The sequence below is a fragment of the Lepisma saccharinum genome, chromosome 6 (assembly GCF_977018435.1).
Source record: "Lepisma saccharinum chromosome 6, izLepSacc3.1, whole genome shotgun sequence".
Classification (NCBI taxonomy): domain Eukaryota; kingdom Metazoa; phylum Arthropoda; class Insecta; order Zygentoma; family Lepismatidae; genus Lepisma; species Lepisma saccharinum.
In genome coordinates this window covers 40,909,430-40,934,836 of record NC_139234.1, presented here as the reverse complement: position 1 = coordinate 40,934,836, position 25,407 = coordinate 40,909,430, and the positions used below count along the sequence as shown (strand labels likewise).

Here is a 25,407-nt window from a genome sequence, read left to right as displayed (position 1 = left end):
AACACATCGTGGTAGATTACGCTGATAGTACAAGGTCGTAATAGATTACACTGAGGGGACCTTTACAGTGAGAGGAGACAGCAGACTTATAGGAAAGTCATTTCAAAAATATAGGTCAAAGGGCGAGGTTAGCATAATAGCAGGAGGTAAAAATAATAGCTTAAAAAGTGATGCCAGAGCTTTTCTTCTGTCCACTTTTCTCTCATTGCAGGTTAGTTTAGTCCGTAAAACGTCGTAAAATAATAAAAAAAAGGACCGCACCAGAACACGTTGGGTTCCCGCCATAAGGGAGGAGGCCCGGTAAGAAGAGGGTTGGGGGGGGGGTAGAGAGGAGGAAGCATTAACACCGCTATTGCCAGTTGGCGTCGTATTCTTCATCTTACTGCATACTTGTCATCTTATAGAAGGCTACGCCGTCAACTTGTAACTTGTAGGTTAGCCTCGCCTGTGAAATATCATATGTTTAAAAAAACAAGAGGTTTGTGAAGCAACTAGTCAGTGTTGCCAACTCCTAATTGTAGGTTAGCTTCGCCTGTAAAATATCACCATGGTGAAATTTTCTTGGGGTGGGTTGGCAACACTGAACCTCAATTAATGGCGCTGAACTGTCTATTTGGGTCTACTCTAAAGTAGGTCAAAGCACGTAGAGGCTCTCGTGTAGTTTAGCACGTAATAAAAAAAATAAATAGGTTAAGTTATATCACGTAAGATCGTGATATACCTACAAGTGTGAGGTGGGAAAAAAGGGAAATTTTACTAAAACATCGCTAAACGCTAAAACATCGACAAAAAATTGTCAAAATATGTCAAAAACTGATATTCAATTGATAAAAAAAGAGGATACAAATGCATACCTACCAAGTATGAGTGGGAAAAAAGGGAAATTTTACTAAAACATCGCTAAACGCTAAAACATCGACAAAAAATTGTCAAAATATGTCAAAAACTGATATTCAATTGATAAAAAAGAGGCTAAAAGACGATACCTACTAAGTATTATTTTGAAACCACTAATTTACACTACTTACTAAGGAAAAATGTATTTCATTTTTAAAATATATATTTTTTAGCATAACCTGAAAAATCCAATAAAACCCAGTTTTGCCCGGTTTTTATTTTGTTTTATCTTTAAAATACCCGAAAAAACACACCCGGGTTGTTGTTTTTCTCGAAAAAAAAACCGGGTAAAATGCCAACCCTGGCTCTAGTGCGCCAAATTATTTTAGTGGTTCACGATGGAACCCTGCGTTATATTTGTATATACACAGTTAACATACTTCCAACGTGTTTGCATTTTTAGAACTTTGACTAGACTCAGTTTTGTAAATTGTGTATCATAATGCGTTCTTTAGGAGCATTTGAACATAATATTTTATAATAGCAGGTTACCTGTAGGAAAGGCTACAGTGTTGCATTCGAATGAAATAGGCCAAGGAGTTTGCATATGCTATTATATAAACATACCCCAAGTCTGACAGGAACAAAATATTGAGGAAGATAGGCTACATTTGCTGAAGTTGATATGCTGAAGTAATAATTTTTCATTTTGCTAACACTTCGTTTCTTCGCAAATGTATTACAACAAAGGGGATATATTTATAATTTCTATTTACAATTTATAGTTTTCAAAAGTTACATTGTACCATCTACAGTGGTATTAATGGTGTATTTAATGAATAATTATTTTTATGAGTTTAAACAAGCTTGCAATAAAACAATATCGAATTTTATCGAAGGGACGCATACATCCGATAGTCGAATGATCTGGATGATAGATATATTACTTTTTATGCAAATGATTGAAATCGTCATAAAAATATCCGATATCACAATACAATTTGACCTGATTTGTGCACCTCTCAATTAAGATGTATATAGAAGATTTTTTGTGAAGAATACAACAATTAAAAATTAAAACAATGAATGGGCATAACACATTGTTTATTCAGGGTGTGGGTAACGTTCTTATGAGCTTATGTCATTCTCACAAATTTTAAAGTTGTACATGCTTTGCGGACAAATAAGTGCATATTTTTGTTTGCTTTTTTTAGAAGGGCAAAATATATAGTGCATGTGTTAGGTTTTGTTAAGCTAAATAAAGGTAAGAAATCTAAGTACTATCTATTGTTGTAATATTAATTATATTTTACACTTTAGTTGCTGGTTCCGGGTTCGAAGGCTGGTGGAGGCAAATTGCACAGTAGTTCAGATTCCACTTTAAACTGTAGGTCCAGTGCCGATTAGCCCATCTGTGTATAAAGTGGACTTAAAACAACAATTCAAACAAACGAACAAATTTTAATTGCTGAAATTAAATTACATTAGTATTTTCTCGGATCTAAACATCTAAACTGAAATTGTTACTGTAAGAAAGCAAGTAATAATTGAATGAAAGATTTTCTATTACAAGCACCCATCTGTTTTTTGAAAAATTTATTTCTTGTCTCCACTCTCCCCTAAATTTTGAAAATTATATTTTAGCCGAAAATGTCATACAATTTCTGAGAGCTTTTGTTAATCAAATGGCAATATTGTATACACAGGAAAGTTAAAATATCCAACATGGGTAAAAAGGTTTAAATATAAGGTATGACACTACAACCCCTGATACGGGATAATCTTACAGCGACAGCGTAATCACTGTTACATTTAATAAAGTTCATTAAAAGAAGAACCAAACCACATGACACAACATCTTTGGTGCGATTTCAAAATTGAAAAATATAAAGATGATTGCACTCTGCTCACAAAGCTGACGATTAAAGTGGAAACATCCATAACTCACATTTCTTGTGAACTTTATCGACTTTTTTTTTATTCTGCTTCATTTTGAGTTACCATCTACCTCCCCCGCAAGCTCTCAAAGAAAAATATCTTATCGGATTGGACAGTGGACATACTATCGTTGTACGATAAGGATATAATGTGAAAGAAGTTATATGACAACTTTGTGTCATTTTATAGAATAGCCGGATCTATGTACAAACTCACATCTGATTTTATGAATAAAATGTTTTTTTTTTCCTACTTTTTCAAAACTTCACAACTATCAATTGGTTACGATTAAGGAACATGTGTGTTGCAGGCAAGTTTTAATTTTGCTTGCACAGCCAAATGTAATAATTACCTGAATAAATATCAAACAACGTAGGAAACTGATCTTGCATTTTATCAAGATTCTTAGATTCTGACTACCAAAAACGTACCAGATATTGGATTAAGCTATTTTTTCCCCCGCTGTTTATAAGTCATTTTATTATTTAGTGTTAAATGAACTGAGGAAATGAACCTCGAAAAGAAAAACGCAGTACAATACGTATCTTGAATGATTTGAATTGGAAGTGATATTCAAGATTTCTGTCCAACTCTCCTCTCATATTCAACCACGCTGATCGGCACCCACAACGCAATTTAATTTTTCTTTAGTAGCTTTTCAAAGCATAAGGATATCAACATTACCATAGGCTGTGACATCAGACGTCATGGCCATTCAAAGAATAACATAAAGAAAGAGGAAAGTTGAACGTGTTTCAGAATACGTTATTTATTAGGGAGAGACTGAGCAGATGCTTCACTTGAACACCACACCGATAGTGCATCTGCCTTAAACAACTCAAAACAAGCAGCTTTCGTGTTTAATATTTTTTTTGCTGTGAATTCACAATAGGGGAGACCGGGGCACATTGTCACAAGGGGCACGTTGTCACAGTAGAAATTCTGAGAAAAGCCTAAAAGTCAGCGAGCTGGTGCTGCTTTCTCTTTTACCCACTAGATGTCACTCCCAACTGTACTCATTTAGAGGTGTGCGGGAAACACGTGGCTGAGTCAGTTGAGCTTTGTCTGTTTTCAGTGCTTCAGTGTAAATTTTTTGAGTCCTGGAATTTTCCTACTGTGTGTTCGTGAAAGCGTGAGCGGTAAGTATTTTCGTGTGTGTTATGTAGGTTAGAAATAGAGCTTCATAATGTGGTACTCTGAATGCGCTTAATCTTATTGCTTGGTACAGATATTTTTAAAAAAGAGGAACTACGACGCGTGGGGCAAGTTGTCACAAATAAGACGGGGCATGTTGTCACTGTGACAATGTGCCCCACTGTGTGTTAGTCATGATACAAGTGTGTATTCCTCTTTCAATAAGTGGTTCTCTTGCTTCGCAGATGGTGAGAACATACAAGAGAAAGACTGAGAGGAATGCCCCGCCCATGGGAGACCTACTGGCTGCAGCAAGAGCCTTGAAAAGAAACGACAACCCCGTATCAATACGTAAAGCTGCCAAAGAATTCCATGTCCACTACAGAACAATGGCGAGATTTTGTGCACGTGTTACAGATAGTGAACTACAATCCGGGCAATGCTCATTCACATTGGGTTACTCAACATGTAACAGAGTATTTGCGGAACATGAGGAAGACTTACTAGTATCATACCTAAAACAAGCTTCGGACATATACTTTGGACTCACGACGAAAGAGGTTCGCGATTTGGCTTACAACTATGCAAAAGCCCTCGGAAAGAAGTGTCCGGAGTCGTGGAACGTGAAGGGCACTGCTGGCCCAGACTGGTTTTCGGGATTTCTGAAAAGACATGATGACCTTGCTATAAGAACTCCCCAAGCAACCAGCCTTGCGCGAGCAACCAGCTTCAACAAAACAAACGTCGAAGCATTCTTCAAAAATTTAAAGCTTATAATGGAACGCCACAAGTTTCGTCCCTCAGATATCTATAATATGGATGAAACGGGAATCTCAACAGTGCAACATCCTAACCAAACCAGATAGGATCCATTACGTCAGCTGAAAGGGGAAGTTTAGTGACTCTAGCAGTTGCTGTGTCCGCAACGGGAAACACGGTGCCACCATTTTTCGTTTTTCCCAGGGTTCACTACAAAGAACATTTTATCAGGGAAGGACCACCGGGCAGCGCTGGGTGTGCAAACCCCTCCGGATGGATGAAGGAAGAAAATTTTGTTGAGTTTTTGAAGCATTTTGTTGCCAACGTTAAATGCTGTAAGGAGTCTCTAGTGCTACTGCTTGTAGACAACCACGGGTCTCACCTGTCAATTGCAGGTTTGAAATACGCCAGAGAAAACGGTGTTGTGGTTCTCTCATTCCCACCCCACTGTTCGCACAAATTAAAACCACTAGATAGGTCAGTGTTTGGACCTCTCAAGAAATTCATCAACTCTGCATGCGAGAATTGGTTGAAAACTAATTCTGGAAAAACGATCACAATCCACAACATTGCCGACATTGTTGCCACAGCTTTTCCAATGGCTGCCACTCCCCGAAATATTACGGCTCGTTTTCGTGTTACCGCCATATTTCCATTAAATTCGGAAATATTCACTGAAGAAGATTTCATGCCAGGTTATGTTACTGACCGATGCTGCACGAGTTCACAGTCGCAAGAGCAGGAAGGAAGTACATCAAATTTTAGTTTAGGCACATCACAAGCGGATGCTGAAACGGAGAGATCACCACCGCCTGAAGTAAGAGCATCAACAGGAAGAACATCGGCCCCCACCTACCCAAATGGTAGCATCAACGTCGTCTGAAGCAGCGACCGAACTCACTCTCGAGCATATCAGACCATTCCCGAAGGCATTGCCAAGGAAAACCAACAACAGCAGAAGAAATTGCAAGTCATGCATTCTCACCGATACTCCAGAGAGAAACCGAATTGCGAATTCCAGAAGAAACAAGACCAAAGGCAAAACTCCTGAAAAGAAAATACTGAATCTTGAAAAAAAAAAAAAAAAAAAAAAAAAAAAAAAAAAAAAAAACTCCATCTAAGAAACAATGTCGACGAAGGTCCAAAGATGATTACAATTCTTCCTCAGAGGACGACACGCTGTGTTTAGTTTGTGGGGATCCATACAGGAGAAGTACAGGCAGTGAGCAGTGGATTCAGTGCATTCGATGTAAGGGATGGGCCCACGAAAAGTGCGGGACGAAGAACTTGTTTTATGTGTGTATTAACTGTGATTCTGACGATGACGTCTAGGACTGGTAACTTAATAGAAGCAAAAGGATAAACATTTTGAAAACAATCTGAGGTGCCAACTGATAAGACTAAACTAAACTTTGTAATAATATTTACTCCCTTTGTAGCTATACATAGATCTATAATAGGAATTCTCTTGCAATTTATTAACTCTAAAATCACAAGAAAGTTGAATGCCATTGGCAAATTTCGTGTGTTGGAAGTGTAGGCCCTATCTCTTGCAAATTTTCTTACTGAAACAGTTTTCTGTAATCTTTAAGTTTTTAGTTTTGATTCATTAGCTACTCTGTAAGCTAGTGTTGTTTTCATGAAAGTTCTGGTTTACCTATAAAGATTGATGTAACAATCTCGTATGTATCTTTTGGGATGAAGAAAATATACAGGTCCACCTACTTTATTTCCTGCTTAACTAGCATAATTTACCTTTTAATTTAATTAGCTTTTAAGTCTCTTTTACATGCTAAATATTTAGTGCTAGTAACATTTCCAGTCTTTTTCTATGAGTTGCATTAATAACGTATGGTGAAAAAAATTTGCACAAAGTTTGCAACCCTGCAGAACGGCCATTTTTGAACACTGACACACCATTTGAGCTGTGTTGGATTGTACGTCTACCAGTTATGTAGTGTGAAGAGCAAGAGAAGGTTGGTGTTAAAACAAGTCAGTATGGAGCTGAAAGAAGACGACCGTCGGAAAATGATCGTGCAATATTGGACAGAGAATCGTGATGTTCGAAAGTCCTAGCTTGTGAAACATTTTCAACGTGTAGGATTTTCCCGTCGTATGGTTTATAATATTGTGCCATAATTGGAGAAGGGAATCAATGTAGAAAGAAAGCCGGGCAGTGGACGGAAGTCGAAGTTAAATGAACCCAGAGTGTTGCAACAACTGCGACGTGTTACTGCAGGTAAGGTGGCAAAATCCTACCGTGAGCTTGGTAGGAGGTTTCAGTGTGATAAAAACACAGTGAAGAAAGCATTACAGAAGATGGGGATACGGAGATATAAACGAAAAACTATGCCAAAAGTGACGGAGCAACAAGTTGTTGTCCAGAAACAGTGTTTACGAACCCTTGTGACAAAAACGTTCACTGCAACAAATGACGTGATTTGTATCATGGACGATGAGACTTATTTCACCCTAGATGGCAATGAGTGGCAGCCGAAAACCTACTATGATCCTGGAACTGCTGCCTTGCCCGATCCAGTGCGTTTTGCTGCCAAAACCAAATTCCCACAGAAGGTGTTGCTATGGCTTGCCATGAGTGAGAAAGGACTGTAGAAACCTCAGTTTTTCAAGGCTGGCCTTGCACTCAGCACCGACCGGTATGTAAAGTTCTGTTTGCCTAAAGTGAAGCAGTTTATCAATGAATACCATCGTGGGGACAATGTTGTTTTTTGGCCAGATTTAGCCAGCTGCCATTTCGCTGCACAAAGTCTTGCGGCCATGGAGCACTTAGGTATCCCTTACATATCCAAAGAACAGAATCCCCCTAATGTTCCCCAACTGCGGCCCATTGAAGATTTCTGGGCAAATTTAAAGCGGATGGTGTATGCCAATAATTATCAATCACGAACCGTTGCAACCCTCATCCAACGGATCCGCAGATGCTTGCGCGATGTTGATCCATCAACATTTGCTCCATCTATGCAGAAAGTGCCCCAAAATTGTCGCAAGGCCAGCAGACTCGGTATGAATGTGTTTGTTCATTGATGTTCAGATACCACCAGAAGGCACACGAAATACATGTGTGTGTGTTTTGCCCTTGACCACAGCGTCTTCTTTTTGTGCAAATTTTTTTCACCATACGTTAATATATACCTATTTAATGAAACTGCCACTAGAATAGCATGTGACAACTTGCCCCAGATATTGTGACAACTTACCCCGTATATGGGGTACATTGTCACAACTGTATTTATCATGAAGAAGAGTTAATAAGTCCAGTTCAGGATGAGTTACATTGTACAAAGGAACATATGTTGTGCACAAGATAACTAAGTATTTGCATGTAAAAAAATATAATATTCGGCCTTACGTGAGAGCCACAAAAAAATAAAATGTGAAAATTGTGACAATGTGCCCCGGTCTCCCCTACATTGTAAAAGCATTCAATTTGTTTCATAGACTTGCTTTGATATTATGACAAATTAAAAAATGTGTTTTCCTACAAAACGAACATAAAAAATGGTATTCATACGTAACATGATCGATCTGGTTACAAACACATATAGGATTCACTTCCTAAGATTGTAAGATAGAAACTTAAAATTGACATTTTAAAAAAGTGATACTTATGAAAGAGAATATATGAATAGAATATTTTAATATATTATAGACAGTTGAACATTACGTGCACTTTGAATAATAAACTATCAGGGTAAAATTACACGTTTATGTACAGTTCTACAATATTCAAGTTTGACTAAAAAGAATGTCCATCTATACGTAACCACATTTATTACTGAGGAACTGAGATCCATGAGTAAAATTGCAATAAGGTCAATATTGATGTTCTATCGATTACATTTCCACGCCACAATTATTGATAATGGCGCCACGGTATATTATATTTTTAAAGTAATTTTTAAATTTTTGGTACTTCTCTATTGATTTCGCAGCAGTAGCGAGACGTAGAAGGGACATGGAACAGACGTAACCCAGTCTGTTTAGTTCGGACCTTCTACAGATACATATATAAAAACATACATATTAAATTGAGATCACTCTTAAAAATATTATTTCTTACACGTTTTCCTCCTCCTCACACACTTTTTATGGCCAAAAATGCCCAATGAGAGAAATATTTTCACTTACAATGATCATTATTCTAATCATTAGCAAACTGTTTTGCTATATTGTGGATATTGACTACCAATGGAAACAACACATAACACATATTTTTTTGTAGTTACACCAGTTGTCTGATATATACTTATTTATTGACTACGAAAGTAATTTTCTTTGAAATAATTTAATTTATCTTGAAGCCCGAAAAAGCAAAATTTTAGTATGATAAGCGTTATAGAGTGTTTAGGTATTACTTTGAATTAGATACTCATGTAAGGTCTAACAACTTGAACTGTTTACGTGGATATAATTAGATGGTCTTGCAGTTTGAGGAAACTCATTGTGAACCGGTTATTAGAGCTACAAGTACATGTGAATTTATCATTCATAGAAATACTGGTACAGTTAGCCATGTCGCCCAATAAGGAGCCACCTTCTCTTCTGTTATTGGCATTGAGTCAAGTCGAGAAGGACATCTATTCAGTCTGCCGCTCTCTACAGAGGCAAGCCAAAATATATTCGTCAGTGACGAACCTTCCAAACCAGACTAAAGCTCACCGGAAGCATCTTATTCAACTTCCAGCATCCGTCCGCTGCGAGCTGATAGAACGGATCTTCCAGCGGTTGCTGAACGCTACGGACACGGACAGGTTCTACGACCGGACATACCCTACATCGCTGTACGTTCTGGAGGTCCTCTTGACGAACGACGTGCGTTTCCTACGTCTGAGGTTGTTTAACTATTACAGCGCCACGCACCAGGACGAGTTGTTGAAAGTACTTAGCAAGCATGGCTCAGGAGTTATGTTGCTGGAGCTGGTCGGCAGTAAGTGGTCTTCCAGTGGAGGGAGCGTCATACCACCTGACCCGTCTCTCTTCCGATCATTGGCTCTCCGTCTGTCGCGACTGCGGAAGCTGGGACTCAAGTACATAGCCAGCAATGAGATCTTGAAGATAATAGGGTTGTGCTGCGACCAGCTTCAGATGCTTGACATCTCGGAATCGGACAAGGTTACTGATGATGGCTTGACGGATCTTGTCCAAAGACCGTTCATCTACTCTTACAAGGTCATTTTGGACTCGGACGATGAAGGGCCGGGTAAGAAGCAGAGAATCGAACAGAGTCTCTCAGAGATTGCTATCCTGCATCCGTCTAGTATTCAGTTACTACCAGTGGACAGCAGCAGGTGTTATGAAGGCCAGAGGAATCCGGTGTGTAACACCTTACGAGTGTTGAACATAAAATGCACCGCTATCACAAATGAAGGCATGCTGTGCATTTTCAGGTCTATAAAATTCCTTGAGTTCTTGGATACGAGTGACGGGATCGAAAAACCTTTGGAGCTTCTGAGATCCGAGTGGAGTTATCGCAGGAAAAGCAACAGCGACCTTCCTCATCCTCGGCTGAACTTATCGTCCATATACTGCAGACACTTGTCGGACGAAGCACTCAAGCTGTTCGCCTCAACTTGTCCACGACTGAAGAAGATGAAGGGGGAATTCCCGAGAATCACCCCAGGAGCCTTCCGCACGGTTCCCCCAGTAACGTTCCTCTACTTCACCTTCATCCCTGTGGAATCACTCTGGGTAGCCAGCGACAAGGCGTTTCTGAAGGATTGCGGGAAGAACTTCGCAGATCTAGTCCTCCACTCTCACGACCAGAACTTCCAACTCAACCTGGCCCTCATCGTCAAGTACTGTCCCAATCTGAGATCAATGATCATGGAATTTTCGCACATCCTCTGGGATCAGGACAGGAGGCGGACATCTCAGAAACCTCTCAGGAAACTACGTTGCGTAAGACTGGGCCAGCAAGCCACGGAAAGGGCTGTCGTAAACCTTCTGGGATTGGCGCCAAACTTATCCAGATTCCACCTCTACTCCTGCGTGGACGCCGGACCAAATTTCTTGTCAGATCTCGTCTCTCACAACCTCCCTAAGCGCATCGAGTGTTTCTACCTGTATCTGGGGGTCATCCTGAATAATGCAGACGAGGCCAGGAACTTTGTAGCGCATAATGAGTACTTACGCACCATTGGAAACATAGACGGCGTCATTAATGTTAGTAATGAGAGGCAATGGATTGAATCCTTTGGACTTGGGAAGAATCTAGATCTTCAGCTGGCAAGATTCAACCACTGGTTCAGCCGGGAATGTTTCGCAGAAGTGGGTTATCATGACTGAGAGATATCCTCCTCCTAGCTTGTCTCCGTTAGTGCAATGTTTCCAAATTTATATTTTTTATTTCGATGTAATTTTCAAGGTCTATGCCTGTTGCAGTAATATGGAATAAAATGTTGGAATTTGAATTTTGGTTTTGATGCTACTGTCTTGGCATTACGGTGTCGTTATTATTACCTGTATATAGAGAGTGAGTGCGAAGTAACGTCCTACTATTTTCATTGTTTGGCATCAGTTCCCCCAAACTCTTGCGCTGCAGTATTTTGCACAGATTTTCTTAAACGGACTGGTACTACATTTCTTACGGTCCTCCATAAAAACTCGGCAGGAGCATCGAGTATGATTTTCAAGTTCATGAAGTGTCTTAGGTTTGCTCGGATGCACTTCTTTATTGGCCCACCACTAGGAAAGAAATTGCATGGGTCAAGTCTGGACTTCGTGCAGGACATTCTGTGTATCCCCCAATTGCCAGTCCTGCGTTCTGGAAAGTGTTAATGAAGCAAATGTCTAACAACGTTGGCAAAATGCCAAAAACAACCTTGGGAGTATAAATTGCAGTTCATGCAAATATTCCCAAAGACTTTGTCGGTTTAAGAAAATGTGTGGAAAACACCTGAGCCTTACACTGAGTTGTAACTTAAAGAGAACTATTGGCAAACAATAAACTACACGCGGAAAAATAATATGAGATGCTACTTTGAGTATTTTAGGGGAGATACATGTTTGAAGGTAGGGAGTTACTTCTCAGGCAACCTGTAGTCACCACGTATATACAGGGTGAGCCATAAACACTTGACGGTTTTGAAAATAAAATAGCACTTCAGGGGAAAGTGTAAAAATCTATTTTTCACACAGATACATTCTTCTTTTCATGGAGAATTAGTGTGTATCACTATTTCTTGAAAATAATATATTTTAAGTGTCAACCATGCAGATTAACACACTGAATGTCATGTTCAACATGCAAAAGCTCCAAGAACTCGTTGCAAAATTGAAGTTGCTTCGTCTTGTTCTGTTCAATAAGCTCATGGACAACTTGGATCTTGCAAGGATGGTAGTCAATATCTTTGTGCAGGATTCGGCGAACGCTGGTATTCGCCAACCCAAGTCCGATAGCTTGCCGCCGAGCTGACCGTTGAGGACTACGCACGATCGCGTCCCGTACACTACTCGCGTTTTCCAAGTGTACGTACGGAACGAGGACGTCCTGCAGGTTTGCTGTCCTTCACAGTTCCGTCTTGACGCCATTTTGATACCCATAGCAACAGAGTATTGCGACTAGTACATGACGTCGACCAAACTTGCGTCGAAAGTTGCGTTGTGTAACCGTGATGGACTCCGTCTTTATAAACTCCTCTACCGCCGAAATGCGGTATTGTACAGACCAGCGCTTCATCTCAACTGAACTTCAGAGGACAGTGACCGTAGTGGCGTGTAGTATTACAGCGACGCGTGGTGGGTGTCCTAACAGTAAAAAAATAAAAACCGTCACGTGTTTATGGCTACCCTGTATTTTGTAATAACTCCTTTTTATAGTTAGTGATAAAACAGAAAATGCAAGGCACTTGGGGACGTTCCTCTATATATTATTTAGAGTGTTTTTATCTGATAAGTAAAATGATAGATTCAAGGCATCATTACATGAATGCACTTACAGGGTGGAGTTATGGTTCCATTCATTCTCAACCTCGGCCAATGTAAATGCATATATGGTAGGCCTAATAGAAGTATTTCAAATTATACCGATAGTCTGGTCTACAGCTCAAAGACCTTTCTTTAGAGAGCATATATTACGCCAGGGGGTAAATCTCCCCCAAATTGAAATCTTGCATACCTCGCTGTAACATTTTATTAATTAATCGGAAATGTAATTTTGCTTTAAATTGTAACATGTATTGTTAACCTCGACTATGGCGGCATTATTGCTTGTGCCTACAAATTAAAAAATTGAGCAAAATGTCTAGATTTATTTAGCTTGTTAGTGTTCATGGTTTCAACAATTGCTTTATTCATCTCGTCATGGAAACAATATCATTTTTTTGTGCGAACCAGCTGATGATGTGACCTGCTCCAGGTAACTTTTTCTTCATACTCTCTGCTATGCCACTACACAAATCAAAATACAGTATTCTCTCGATAATACGATGTTCTGTATAATACGAGGCAAGAAAGTTACTGAGGGGTGTTTGGTTAGTTGTATAACAGGAGCAACCTCGAGCCAGCCTCCTGAATCGAGTGAGTAGAGAAATATGTAAGCTCGTGATGGTAACACGCGCGTGTTCTTCTAACGTTTCCCCCACCTCGTATCGTATATCCCTTTTTCACTTACTGTATTTTTGTTGTTATATTGCTTTTCTTTCGACGTTTTCCGAGGTTATCCTGAATATCCAGAGTATGTTGTAGTCTCAGTCTTGTTAGCTTCGAATTATTGTGATTCTACTGTAAAGTCTGCGTCGGTAGCAACGACGTAATTGCGAATGCGCTGAATGGACGAGTCCAGTGACAAAAAATAGGGGTGGCGGCTGTAAGTGGAACACAGACTGGGTACGTTCCGTGAAAATCGTCTTGTGATAACTAAACATTGAAGTTTCGAAAGGAGTAACTCCGCTGTGAAGAAAAAAGAAACTGCTTGTGGGGCACAACCGTAAAATGGCGCTCGGATACCAAACTTTGTGTGGGGTGTGGGTCCATAGGGACCCAACTAGGAGGTGACTTGCTTTACTCTAAAAATTAATAAAATAAACAAATACAAAGACACTGCGATTTTTGCAAATTTTAGACTAGGCTAGTACAACGCTTTAGTTTGTCACAATTATGTGACATATTCATATAATATCGCAAATATTTTTTTTATTTTCACGCGAAGTCTTATATCTCCTTTTGTCGGCCATATTTCGAAACGTAAATTTAAAATTTCACCAAAATTGGTGCAATGGTTCATGAGATATAAAATGATAAAGGTTTATGATCAATTAATATACTGTCAGTATTGAATGGCTAACGTGATAAAATTAAAATTTATACTCTAGGATTATTATTATTCAATCTAATATTACCTGTAATTATTACGTAGGGGATACTTTTTTGGTGATTTCAATCGTTTTTATTTAAAAACTGCATGTTTTAAGTTCAGACAATGTTTTGCAAAAACGTATGTGCTTACAGTACTTGATATCTATTCCCGAACTCAGTGTAGGATGACTGCAAGTGTTGTAAACTCACTATTAGGAAAAATCTGGAAAATCGTGGTCATGATAAATAATTCTGGAGCGTATTTTTGTCCTAAGCTATCTAAATTGAAACTCATGTTTGTAAAGTGTAGTAAAATTTGTTCTTCATTGTTATCATTCAGCATTATAAGCAAATATGTATAAAATTACATTCAAAATAGACTTTGCCAATGTACCAAAATGCCAAGACTGGAGTCGGTGCTTATACAAGAAAAGTAAGAGAGCTGGTACTATTGCTGGGGGATTGTTCTCTTTGCTCTTGACTTTATTTGGAGTTTCGAGGACTGAACTCCTTGTTATTGACGAAGTAAGCATGGAATATGCTTTTATACTGAAGTAAAGTTCAGATTAATACATTAAAAATGGATTGTAGTTAATCACCAGACATATGAATTGATTTGTTGCTGTTACTTGGTAAAGTATGAACAGTTTTCTTTTTTCGTGACACTCTGGCTGTATCTGGAAGTAACAGCTATTGTTGTTCTACTGGACGTGTTATGTAACTGAAATCCGGATTAATCTTGCTTGCAATGGATGTTTATAAGCAAATATTAATCTATAATGAAAATCATAATATTGAAGAAGAAATATAGATGTTTAATATAAACAAATACGCAAGATTTGAAGAGTGAATAGGATAATTATACATACACTGTTTGGTGATTGACATAATAATGCACATCACAGACATATTAAAGAAATATATTTTCTTTAAACAAATAATATGAGGAAGGGACTTACATCGATTCACAACTGACATCATGTAATATTTCTACAAATATTTTTTTGTGGTAAAGGACATAGGTGAATATATCTCAAATAAGAATCCAATCATTGATTTTATGTTGATTTATGTGTGAAAGTACTCTGATATGAAATTATAAATTTGTGTCATAAACTTTGACATGTACAAAGTGACTTATATATAAATCTTGTGTATAGTTAGGTATATTGGCCAAATAAGGTAAAAAACATATTTCTGTTGTCATTTTACCATGTGTCATGGATTAAATGTGAGAAGTATAACTTACAATATTGGAATAAATACATCTCAGTGTAGTGTATGAGATCTTTTCTTGTTCTAAAACAAGCATTCGTACAAATGCAGATTTGTGTGTCATATTAGGAAGACAGTTGGTCCTTTGTGGAATGTAAGGAAAGTTATTGTTCATTACATGGGTTTTCTGTGTAATACAATGAAACACGATCTACTTGATTTTGAATTATTCATGGTGTTCTGCAACTCATACCATGGCTTCTTGAGTCATTATGCTTCATAGCTGCGCTAATAAAGTTTCAAATTGGGGTACTCTAAACTAACAATTTAATTATTTCAAAAAATAAGTACAGAACCTACATTCATCCCTTATAACTTAACATAATTTGATTTACTTTTCAGTCTGATTACCGCCAATCACAATCGCAGAATGCCTGCCACTCGAAAACCACAGCCATTAAAGCGGATCGTCCAGACACTGTATGTCTCCAAGCTGTTTTCAAGTTTTATTGAGGCAAGGCAATTATCACAGAGAACTAAAAATATCGGTTATGTGCTGAGGACCATTGACAGAGAGCGTAGGCTTTTGAAGAGGCTTCCGACCGCAGTGTCCTCCGAGATCATCGACGAGGTATGTTCGCTAGCAGCTGCAGTTGGACTGTGTAAGGAGATGGAGCATGTTTACCCAGTATGTCTGTACATTCTGCAAGTTTCTGGCAGTGAACAGCTGAAGCAGTTGAAGGTACATTGTTTTAACCTTTATTCATGCGAACACAGGGATGAACTCCTTACGTATATACACTCAACCTGCAAGGGGATAGAGAGGCTGGAGTTTGGATTTTGGGAATGGTACTGGTATGATAATATCGTCAGCTGCACAATCAATGAAGTCCCGTGGACAGTAGCCATGGGATCCTTGTCTAACCTAAAACACTTGATTGTGCCTTATGTCTGCAGCAACGATATGTTGTTTGCTGTTGGGGAGAGTTGTCACCAACTGGAGTCTTTGGATGTTTCTCGATCGGGGAAGGTGACTGACATCGGTGTCGCTTGGTGCCTCAACGTGGACATGCACATTGCACTGGAGGCGTTCCGAAAGTCGAAGCCCAACAGCTTTGGGCACCGGTATTGCTTCCATGGTGACAGCGATACTTACTGTTTTAAGAAGGGTTATGCCTGCGTTCCTGATGAGAAGTTCAAGTGCATTTGCCGAAGACTGCTCGTGTCTAGTCCGCTCACCCGAACACTGAAGCAACTAAATCTAATGTCCACAGGTGTGTCTTGTGTTGGAGCTTCGTTGGTACTGCGACATGTTCGCGATCTGCAGACTTTCCGTTGCAGCGAAATGACCGCTGGGTTGGAGCTTCTCGAGCAGCAGTGGACGGCGTTCGGAGATAATGAAGACGCGCCGACAGGTCTGTACAGGGTAACCTGCGCAGAGTCGATCCTGGAAAGCGACCAACAGGTGGATCTCTTACAGAAGGCATGCCCGCTTCTGAGGAAATTCTCTGTGGCCTTGAGATATATGTTCCCGTCATGCCTCTCGGGGCTGCCAAACGTGCGGTGGCTCCTCCTATCGTCGAGATCTCCGCTGGACAAGACTGTCGACGACCTGTACACGTACGCCCAGCAGAGCGGCTACCGTTTAAGGGAACTGCTCCTGCACTTTTCGTCCGACCTCGTACATGTAGACGTATCAATTATAGCCAACAGTTGTCCCAACCTACAAAAGCTGGCTCTCATCTTCATGAGCGTCACTTGGAAGACGGACGAGAAAAGCAAAACCATTCTGAAACCAATACGCCCACTGGTACACCTCAGAGACTTGCAGCTAGGAGAGACCGTATCGAGCGACGCCATACTGAACATGTTGACTTTATCTCCACATGTTGAACGGGTTCACATATACGCTTGCTACGACAAGTCACTGCTAAGCAAACTCAACGAAACAAGGCTACCTCCTGATCTGAAGTGTTTCTTTGTGTGCAATGGATTCGTTCATTATCATCCTAAGGATATTGTGCAATTCCTGAAGCTCAACATGAACGTACAAAGCTTGGGAAGTTTTACAGATGTGTTTACTCCCAATGACCGTGAAATGTGTATTCAAAAGCTGGGGATTAACATCGACATACAATTTGCGGATAATTTGCACTGGAGTTCAAACTGCATTGTATGCAAAATTGTTGATGACTCATAATTTATCAACATGGTTAACGTGCATATTTTTATGTAAATTGACAGGGAGGTTAGCCATACTTCTGTATCGTGTTAAAATATTTCGTGTTGGCACTCTATTCATCACAGGTGATAAATATTTCATTGATAATAGAGGGCCTATTCCAAAACATTATGTTTGAACATTAAAGACAATTAACTTTATATTTTTGATTCTAATGTTGCAAATATGTATAAATGTTTTCTTGTAAGTTGTGAATGGGTTCATAATATGATCTAATTGTTAATTCTGTATGTTAACGTAATGTAAACTGGAAAGCGATATCTTTCAAGGAACATTCATATTCTGCTTCAGTCATTTGCAACAATAGCTCATACATTTGTTGTTTTGTGTGAGAGAGAAGGTTTATATGTGTAGTTAAGGTATACTAATACAACTAAAGCCAGAATAAAAAATGAAAATTTTATAATGAAATATTTATTTCATAGTTATATATATTTGCACAAAATAATGTAAAAGACTTAGTAAAAAACTAGTCACTACAAAATACAATTACAAAAATGTCTTTTTCCTACTTTTACAATGATGAATGATGTGTGTTTGATGAAAAAGTTGATATCGGTACAAAGATAAACATTCAGAAATACATATTGAAAGAACATAAAGCATAAATGAGATAGAAATATGTATAATGGCACAAACGTTTGCTCTCAGCATAATATTTACTACTAATAACATATTTCACGTATCAGGTAACTTCATTGATTTCCCAAGCCATGACTTTATGGTATAAATTATAATTTTAATATTACGAAAATTGCCTCTCCTGGAGCAGCTATATAAATATAAAATGAAAAGACATGTACAGACAAAGTAAATTGCCATTGTTAGGAATTTTAAAAAAATAAACACCTGAAATTCCAACAAATGATATCCTATAATGCAATCAAACTTGTACAATCACTGGCAACTCTGGGCTGTAAAAATTACATTAACTTTCAATGGAATCGTTCCAACCCAGACATGTCCATGACAGTAAAATGTATTACTTCTTGATTTTTACCATTGCTGGCTTTTTTGCCCAAAAAATAATATTAATTATATAATAATTTTTTGCTGTGTGTTAGGGATTCCATAACAACGGCGATTTTCTTCTTATTGTATATCCAACGGCAAAGCTAAATGTAAGCAAATTGTCCATTTATATTTTCATTCTTTTTTATGCTACATCCTGTATTGTTTTAAGGAACTGTATTCTGTTGGTGTGAAGCAGATGTTATTCTCTGCTTGCTGACGTTTTCATTTAGATTCATGATGATCACATTGTGGAAAACTGATAGAATGAAAATGGTGATGGACAATTCACCTCTGTTTTGCCGTTGGGTGTACAATAAATCTTTACTTCTTTAATTACCATAGAAATAAAGGATATTGCATGTATATTTTTTCATAGCGGGATGACTTTTCTGATCGAATGTAACTCAATGTTTCAAGCTGAGGGTGGTAAGTACGATCTGTCTATGGTTGCAGATGTGATTTCGTTGTTGTAGTACCCACTGCTGCCATTTCCGTTAGCCACATCGTCAGAATACCCGTTTTGGCTGTCGGAATAGGCTCCTGATATATCAGAAGTTGGAGGTAAATATTCTCGACTAGTTGCTGCAGCTGCTGTACTGCCTGGGATGGAATTATGTCCGTTGGAATACCCGTTACCATTTCTTCCGTTGCCGTTCACGTGTCCATTTCCGTTACCGTTGCCGTTCACGTGTCCATTTCCGTTACCTCCGTTGCCATTCACGTGTCCATTTCCGTTACCTCCGTTGCCGTTCAAGTGTCCATTTCCGTTACCGTTGCCATTCACGTGTCCATTTCCGTTACCGTTGCCATTCACGTGTCCATTTCCGTTACCGTTGCCATTCACGTGTCCATTTCCGTTATGTCCGTTTCCATTTCTTCCATTTGAGTATCCATTACGTCCATTTCCGTTAGGATAGCTTACTTGAGATCCGCTAGTGGCCTGACTTATCCTTGGTGGAAGGTATTCCCTGGAAGTGGAAGCGACAGTGATTCCATTACCGTTGGTGTACCCATTGCCATTGCCATTGCCATTGGAGTATGAATTGTGACCATTGCCATTCCCATTGCCGTTGGTGTATCCATTCCCATTGGAGTATACATTCTGCGTAGTGGCACTTGCAGCTGGAGGAAGGTATTCTCTGTGGGTTGCAGCAGCAGAAATTCCGTTGCTATTTGATGCACCGTTGCTTCCATTGCCGTTGGAATAACCGTTTCTCCTGCCTCCATTGCCATTGGAATGACCGTTTGCTCCATTTCCATTAGCGACACCATTTCTTCCATTGCCATTGGAATATCTACCGTTAGTTGATGTTGCACTTGCTACAGGAGGAAGATATTCTCGGCTAGTTGAGGCTGCTGAATATCCATTACCGTTTCCACCATTGGAATATCTACTGGCACCGTTTCCATTACCGTTGGTATAACCGTTGGTACTGGCATACGTACCTTGGCCATTAGTTGTTGCACTTTGTGCAGGAGGGAGGTATTGCTTGTTCGTGGCACTCTGAGATATACCGTTGCCATTACTGTATCCATTTCCATTACCATTTCTGTATCCATTACCATTTCCATTTGTTGTAGCAGCAGCAGAGTATCCATTTCCATTGCCATTTCTGTGTCCATTACCGTTACCGTTTCTGTATCCATTACCATTCGTTGCAGCAGCAGAGTATCCATTTCCATTGCCATTTCTGTGTCCATTACCGTTACCAATCGTTGCAGCAGCAGAGTGTCCATTTCCATTGCCATTTCTGTGTCCATTACCGTTACCATTCGTTGCAGCAGCAGAGTATCCATTTCCATTGCCATTTCTGTGTCCATTACCGTTACCATTCGTTGCAGCAGTAGAGTATCCATTTCCATTGCCATTTCTGTGTCCATTACCGTTACCATTCGTTGCAGCAGCAGAGTGTCCATTTCCATTGCCATTTCTGTGTCCATTACCGTTACCATTTGTTGTAGCAGCAGCCGAGTACCCAATAGCATTTGAGGCACCATTTCCGTTTCTGTAGATTACAGCTGTAGTACCAGCAGTCGAAGCAGGGTATGGTCCTGTAGATGCGGCTGCAGTCTGTCCGTTTCCGTTAGAGTATCCGTTGGAATAACCATTTCCATTTTGTCGGGATGGTAGATATTCTCTGCTTATAGAAGCCAATGGAAGATGAGATGCACCATTCTGGCCATTGCCATTGGAATGTCCGTTTCCATTGGCACCGTTTCCGTTGTGTCCATTGTCATTGGAATGACCGTTTCCATTGGCACCATTACCATTGGAATGACCGTTTCCATTGGCGCCATTGCCATTCGAATGACCGTTTCCATTAGCGCCATTGCCATTGGAATGACCGTTTCCATTGGCGCCATTGCCATTGGAATGACCGTTTCCATTAGCGCCATTGCCGTTGGAATGACCGTTTCCATTGGCGCCATTGCCATTGCCGAGCCTGCTCAGACCATTTCCATTCGCTCCATTTCCGTTATAAGTGTACCCGTTGGAACCTTGTCCGTTTCCGTTGGCTACAGCAAGCTCTTGATTGGAAGCTGCTGCCTCTCCCGCTGAGCCAATCAGCTCGTTGAGAGAGTAATATGAAGGGGCGCTTTCACAGTCGAAGTTGTACCACCAATCACAGACGAAGTATTGCTGGTTGAAGACAGTTCCGTTTGGACAAAGAAAGGAATCCTTCCTACCTCTCTCTTGGCAAATGTGAAATACCTGCAAAATAAATGTATGGTTAAAGACAGTAACTCGTGTTGTAGATACTGTATTACTAAATACATAACATTCCAGAATTATAAATTACTGGCTTTTGATTAAAACTTGCTCACCCACAAATATATGAAAGCCAGAACAACACAGAGGAAGTTTGTCCTCGTTGTGGCTTACGGGTTACCGAAATGTATTACTATCAAATACCGGCTGGTGAATGAGCACTTTCATCATCGTTTTACAAGTGGATATATTTTGCCTAAACGGGACGTGGCTTATAAAACTTTTCTCCCAAGCCGCTCTAATATTTCAGAAGTCGTCCTGAAACAGTTTATGAAATATTGTGATCGAACGCTTTGTGTGTTCGACTCACGATCAGGTTCTAGTAACATGTTCCTTCCATTGGACTCGTGATCAGTTATTTCAGATAATCATGATTCATCCTCATTGTTACGATTGCCATAAACTGGTAGAAATAAAGCAGTAGAAAATAATTTTGAATAAAATAAATTCAATGCAACAACAACAATGAGCTGATATTGTTATTTGTTGGCGTTCTTCGTCTCTGTCAGATTGACAGGACGTAACAGTGTATACACGTCATAAGCTACAAATCATTACATGTTCTGTTTATCAAGAATCTGACTGCTACAACATAATCATTTCTCTCAATTCCACCTTGCATACCTACGGACATTATTAGCTTTTCCCCTGTGTCAATGTAGAATATTTTCAGATGTGTACAAAGTGAGTTGAGTTGAGTTTTTAAGTCCACTTTATGCACAGAGAGGTTAATTGGGACTGAACCTACAGTTTGAAGTGGAATCCGAACCACTATAGACCTCCGCCGGGTACCGAACCAGGGACCCCTTGATTACAAGACGACGACGGTACGACTACGCCATCGGGGAGGCCCTGCGTACAGAGTGAGAAACAGCCCAGCACAATAAGCTTCCTGCAAGCATTTAGCTGCAAGCTTGCATCAGGATGGAATCAAGCCAGCTGGTTACCGCGTGTCAAATTTGCAGCAAGCTTGACATGACATACTTGCACCAGGCTTGTCGCAGAAAGCTGCATGCTTGAAACAAGCTGCATCATATTTATATCAAGCCTACCGTATCCAACTGGCTTTGACAATGTGTGCAAACTTTCCACAAGCTTTCGTGCTACCTGGGAATATGTTATAAAAACATGTGTGTGTGTGTCTTGGGATGCCTAAATCTTGTCCAAAAATGTTCTCCTCTTGCCCAAAGTATGTATGAAAAATATCCATATAACGTCCAAAGGATGTCTAATAAATGTATAGATCAGATTTAGTTCTAGGCCAGAATTTTTATCCATAATCAATTAAAAACGTCCAGATGAGTGCTGTTCACATGAACCACAAAACACTAACGTCCGAAACATATCCAAACATGATTCCTAAAATATCCCTGAAACATTCTTCCTGGATATTATATCGATGTCATGTGGACGGAAATATGGAAATCCAAGGGATATCGAATGGGTGTCTACTAGATATTAATTGATATCTGTTGGATATCTAGAATTTCGGCAGGAATATCCGAAAGATAATTCAAATGGGAGAATAAAATATTGAAAGATATGAGCAAGCAGAATTGTATCGGGTCTAAAAGTTGTAATTAAAAGCGGCAATTAGATACAATGCACTTTTCAAGCTGCAACTGACCCTCATAAGACGTAGCACGTCAGTATATATCGAATTCTCTTTTAGATTTGTATTTTTGAAATCAATAATTATAGCACGGAAGTCTACTTCAGTTATTTTAAGTGAATTCAAGATATTTTTCCAGGAGCAGGCGAGGCATATTTACCCCTTAATAGGCGTGCCCCATCAAAAAACACTCCTTCAGTCTAAAGTTATCGTATTCTTTGTCAAGCTCTTACAATAATTAACACAAATCGCTTTAACTGAAATACAATTATATGCGTGAAATATATGAGATTAAGTTAATCTTTATTTTGCAACTGAGGGGTGCCCCCTAATCCCCTCCCCTTCCTTGTGATCGGCCATGCCTGGATTTAGTAACTATCTACGTGAACTGTGACTTTGAGAACTGACCGGTGACTGTTTTTTACAGCGATTGAAAGGAGTTGAACGCGACGTGTAGGCCTCATGGATTGATAGCAACAAATATTAAGTGATAAACTTGTTTCTGCTTCGTTTTAAGTTTATAAAACATATACGATAAATAGTACTTGATACTTACTTGACATTGTGCTTCCACATCCGCGTAGTACCCGATGAAAGGTTGGTCCTCGCATCTGAACTGTGTCTCCGGAACCTCTGCGTACACAGGATAGTCCCTTCCGGCTTCCCCCGGAATCTCGTCTCCGGTCAATTCATCCTCCAGGTTGGGATCAAGTATAGACTCCCCGAAAGGATTTGTTCCAACCTGCAGCTGATTGGTGGGCTGCTGGAGTTCGTAGCCATTCTGGTCTGAAAACTGTTGGGAAGGAAATATATATATATATATATATATATATATATATATATATATATATATATATATATATATATATATCATTATAACACCTCATGTAATGTTTATTAATGATTGCATCATTATATAGCTACTGAAATAAACGCTGACTTTAGGGCGGCAAGGCACTTTCTGTCCTCGAAAATTTATCAGGAAGTATCTTCAGTATACGTAAAGAAAATATTGTATTCAATCTCCAAACATTTATGTGAGGTTGGTGCCTCATATGTATGATTGTTGTCGATTAAAAAGGGGGGAAATTCAGTGTAATTATATTGAATATTGATTCAGTGTTACTTACAATCGATTTTACACAAAATCTATAATGTGGCTGTTGGCTGTTAATTTACATGCCTACTACAATAGAAGCTCCGTTGTCGTGCTGTTGTGCATGAACAGGGCTGTCACATAGAACATGCTCGCTGCTGGAAACGGGGTTTTACAGCCTACTAAAATGGGGAAAAATTTCACTACCATAAGGATGAAACAACCTTCTGTACATTCCTTTCCGAGTAGTGAGCTCAGTGCAGTTATCACTTGAAAAGAAAGACAAAGTGGCAAGGAATGCTAAAGAAGGTACCAAGTTAGTTATTTATAAGAACTTCAGCTTTTCCATGATGTAGTGGATCTCCTCAGACAGTTTTGGTAATTGTTTCTGCAAAGAAGGAGCGCTAGTGTAATTACTGCACGGCAGGAAATGGCTGTGTGAATAAGATCACTAACTTCAATGAAAGAGCACCCTGGAGAAAGCGTAAAGATGTAGAATTTTAGTTTTCTCAAAACAAAGCCTTTATGAGTGTACCACTAACTGAAACATCTGAGAAACAAGGACGGTTTATTTTTTCTTTGTAAACAAGGCTTAGCATTAAGAAGCCATAATGTGGGAGCAAAACGTGGAGGGGGGGGGGCGACTGCCCCACCATGCCCCCTAGTCGCCGCCACTGACCAGTAGTTCTGAAGTCCTTCACTCTGTATTTTCTTCAATTCGAACACTGTCTGTATGTCATACATATTTACACAATTTTGCATATTTGAACTGTTATTTTCAGCCCACAGTAAATAGGCAACTTGCCAATGGTTATATTCACTCTTGTTCCTCTACATCTGTTGAATTGTACTAGTGCTTGAATTAGTATTTCTGTTATTTACCGTCGCTTTTATTCCACTTTTGGTTAGTCTCGACGATGAGGATGATTAGGTTAAATTGATGAAGGGACGCTCGGACGAAGACCACACATTTCCGGGCCGGAACTCGAATCTGGGAACTTCGGTGGTGAAGCCGAAAGTAGACATGCATGCTAACATATTTTCGGCAGGTTGTACGATTTGGTTTAGAGTAGTCATCCAATCGTACACTCTCGCAGGTAGACAGCAAACATAAAAACAAGAGGTAATTGACCTTGTAGGATTCTCTTTCACCAAGGATGTAAATTGTAGGAATTTCAGTATGTTTCGGTAATTCAAAAATAACACAAAAATTCTCATGACCGTACAAATATCTTAAATTAACATGCTTGTCATGGTTAATGTGCAGTCATAAACAACAGTGAATTTGAACAGAAATTTGAAACCGATGTGAAAAGTTATTGAAAACAGAGAGCGATAAATATTTGAGTTTTCCTTTGAATATCATTAACTGCTAATTTGTATTCAGATCACTTTATGTTCAGGTGAGTTCTAGAATTGCAGCGCCCCCCCCCCTCTCCCAGCTAGGAAATATTACACAAAGCATTTCCTCCAAG

The 25,407-nt window shown here is 39.4% G+C and overlaps 3 protein-coding genes across 3 annotated transcripts in view; 2 read left to right on the top strand and 1 right to left on the bottom strand.

Moving 5' to 3' along the window:
- LOC145988709 (uncharacterized) overlaps window positions 1-11,099 on the top strand; it is a 46,934-nt gene extending 35,835 nt beyond the window's left edge. Inside the window, exon 3 of the mRNA XM_083123807.1 lies at window positions 9,182-11,099. Within this exon, the coding sequence (XP_082979933.1) occupies window positions 9,182-10,974 (1,793 nt within the window). The 3' untranslated portion in view covers window positions 10,975-11,099. The remainder of the gene's footprint in view (window positions 1-9,181) is intronic.
- On the top strand, window positions 2,001-17,732 carry LOC145988710 (uncharacterized). Its single transcript, XM_083123808.1, has 2 exons — window positions 2,001-2,101; window positions 15,601-17,732. The coding sequence occupies exon 2, from the start codon at window positions 15,629-15,631 to the stop codon at window positions 17,396-17,398; it is 1,770 nt and encodes a 589-aa protein (XP_082979934.1). The 5' UTR covers window positions 2,001-2,101; window positions 15,601-15,628; the 3' UTR covers window positions 17,399-17,732.
- Window positions 17,733-18,804: 1,072 nt separating this feature from the next.
- Window positions 18,805-25,407, bottom strand: part of LOC145989357 (uncharacterized) — a 30,342-nt gene continuing 23,739 nt past the window's right edge. The window contains exons 3-4 of the mRNA XM_083124692.1: window positions 23,393-23,629; window positions 18,805-21,167 (exon numbers count right to left, since the gene is read on the bottom strand). Of these exons, the coding sequence (XP_082980818.1) occupies window positions 18,867-21,167; window positions 23,393-23,629 (2,538 nt within the window). The 3' untranslated portion in view covers window positions 18,805-18,866. The remainder of the gene's footprint in view (window positions 21,168-23,392; window positions 23,630-25,407) is intronic.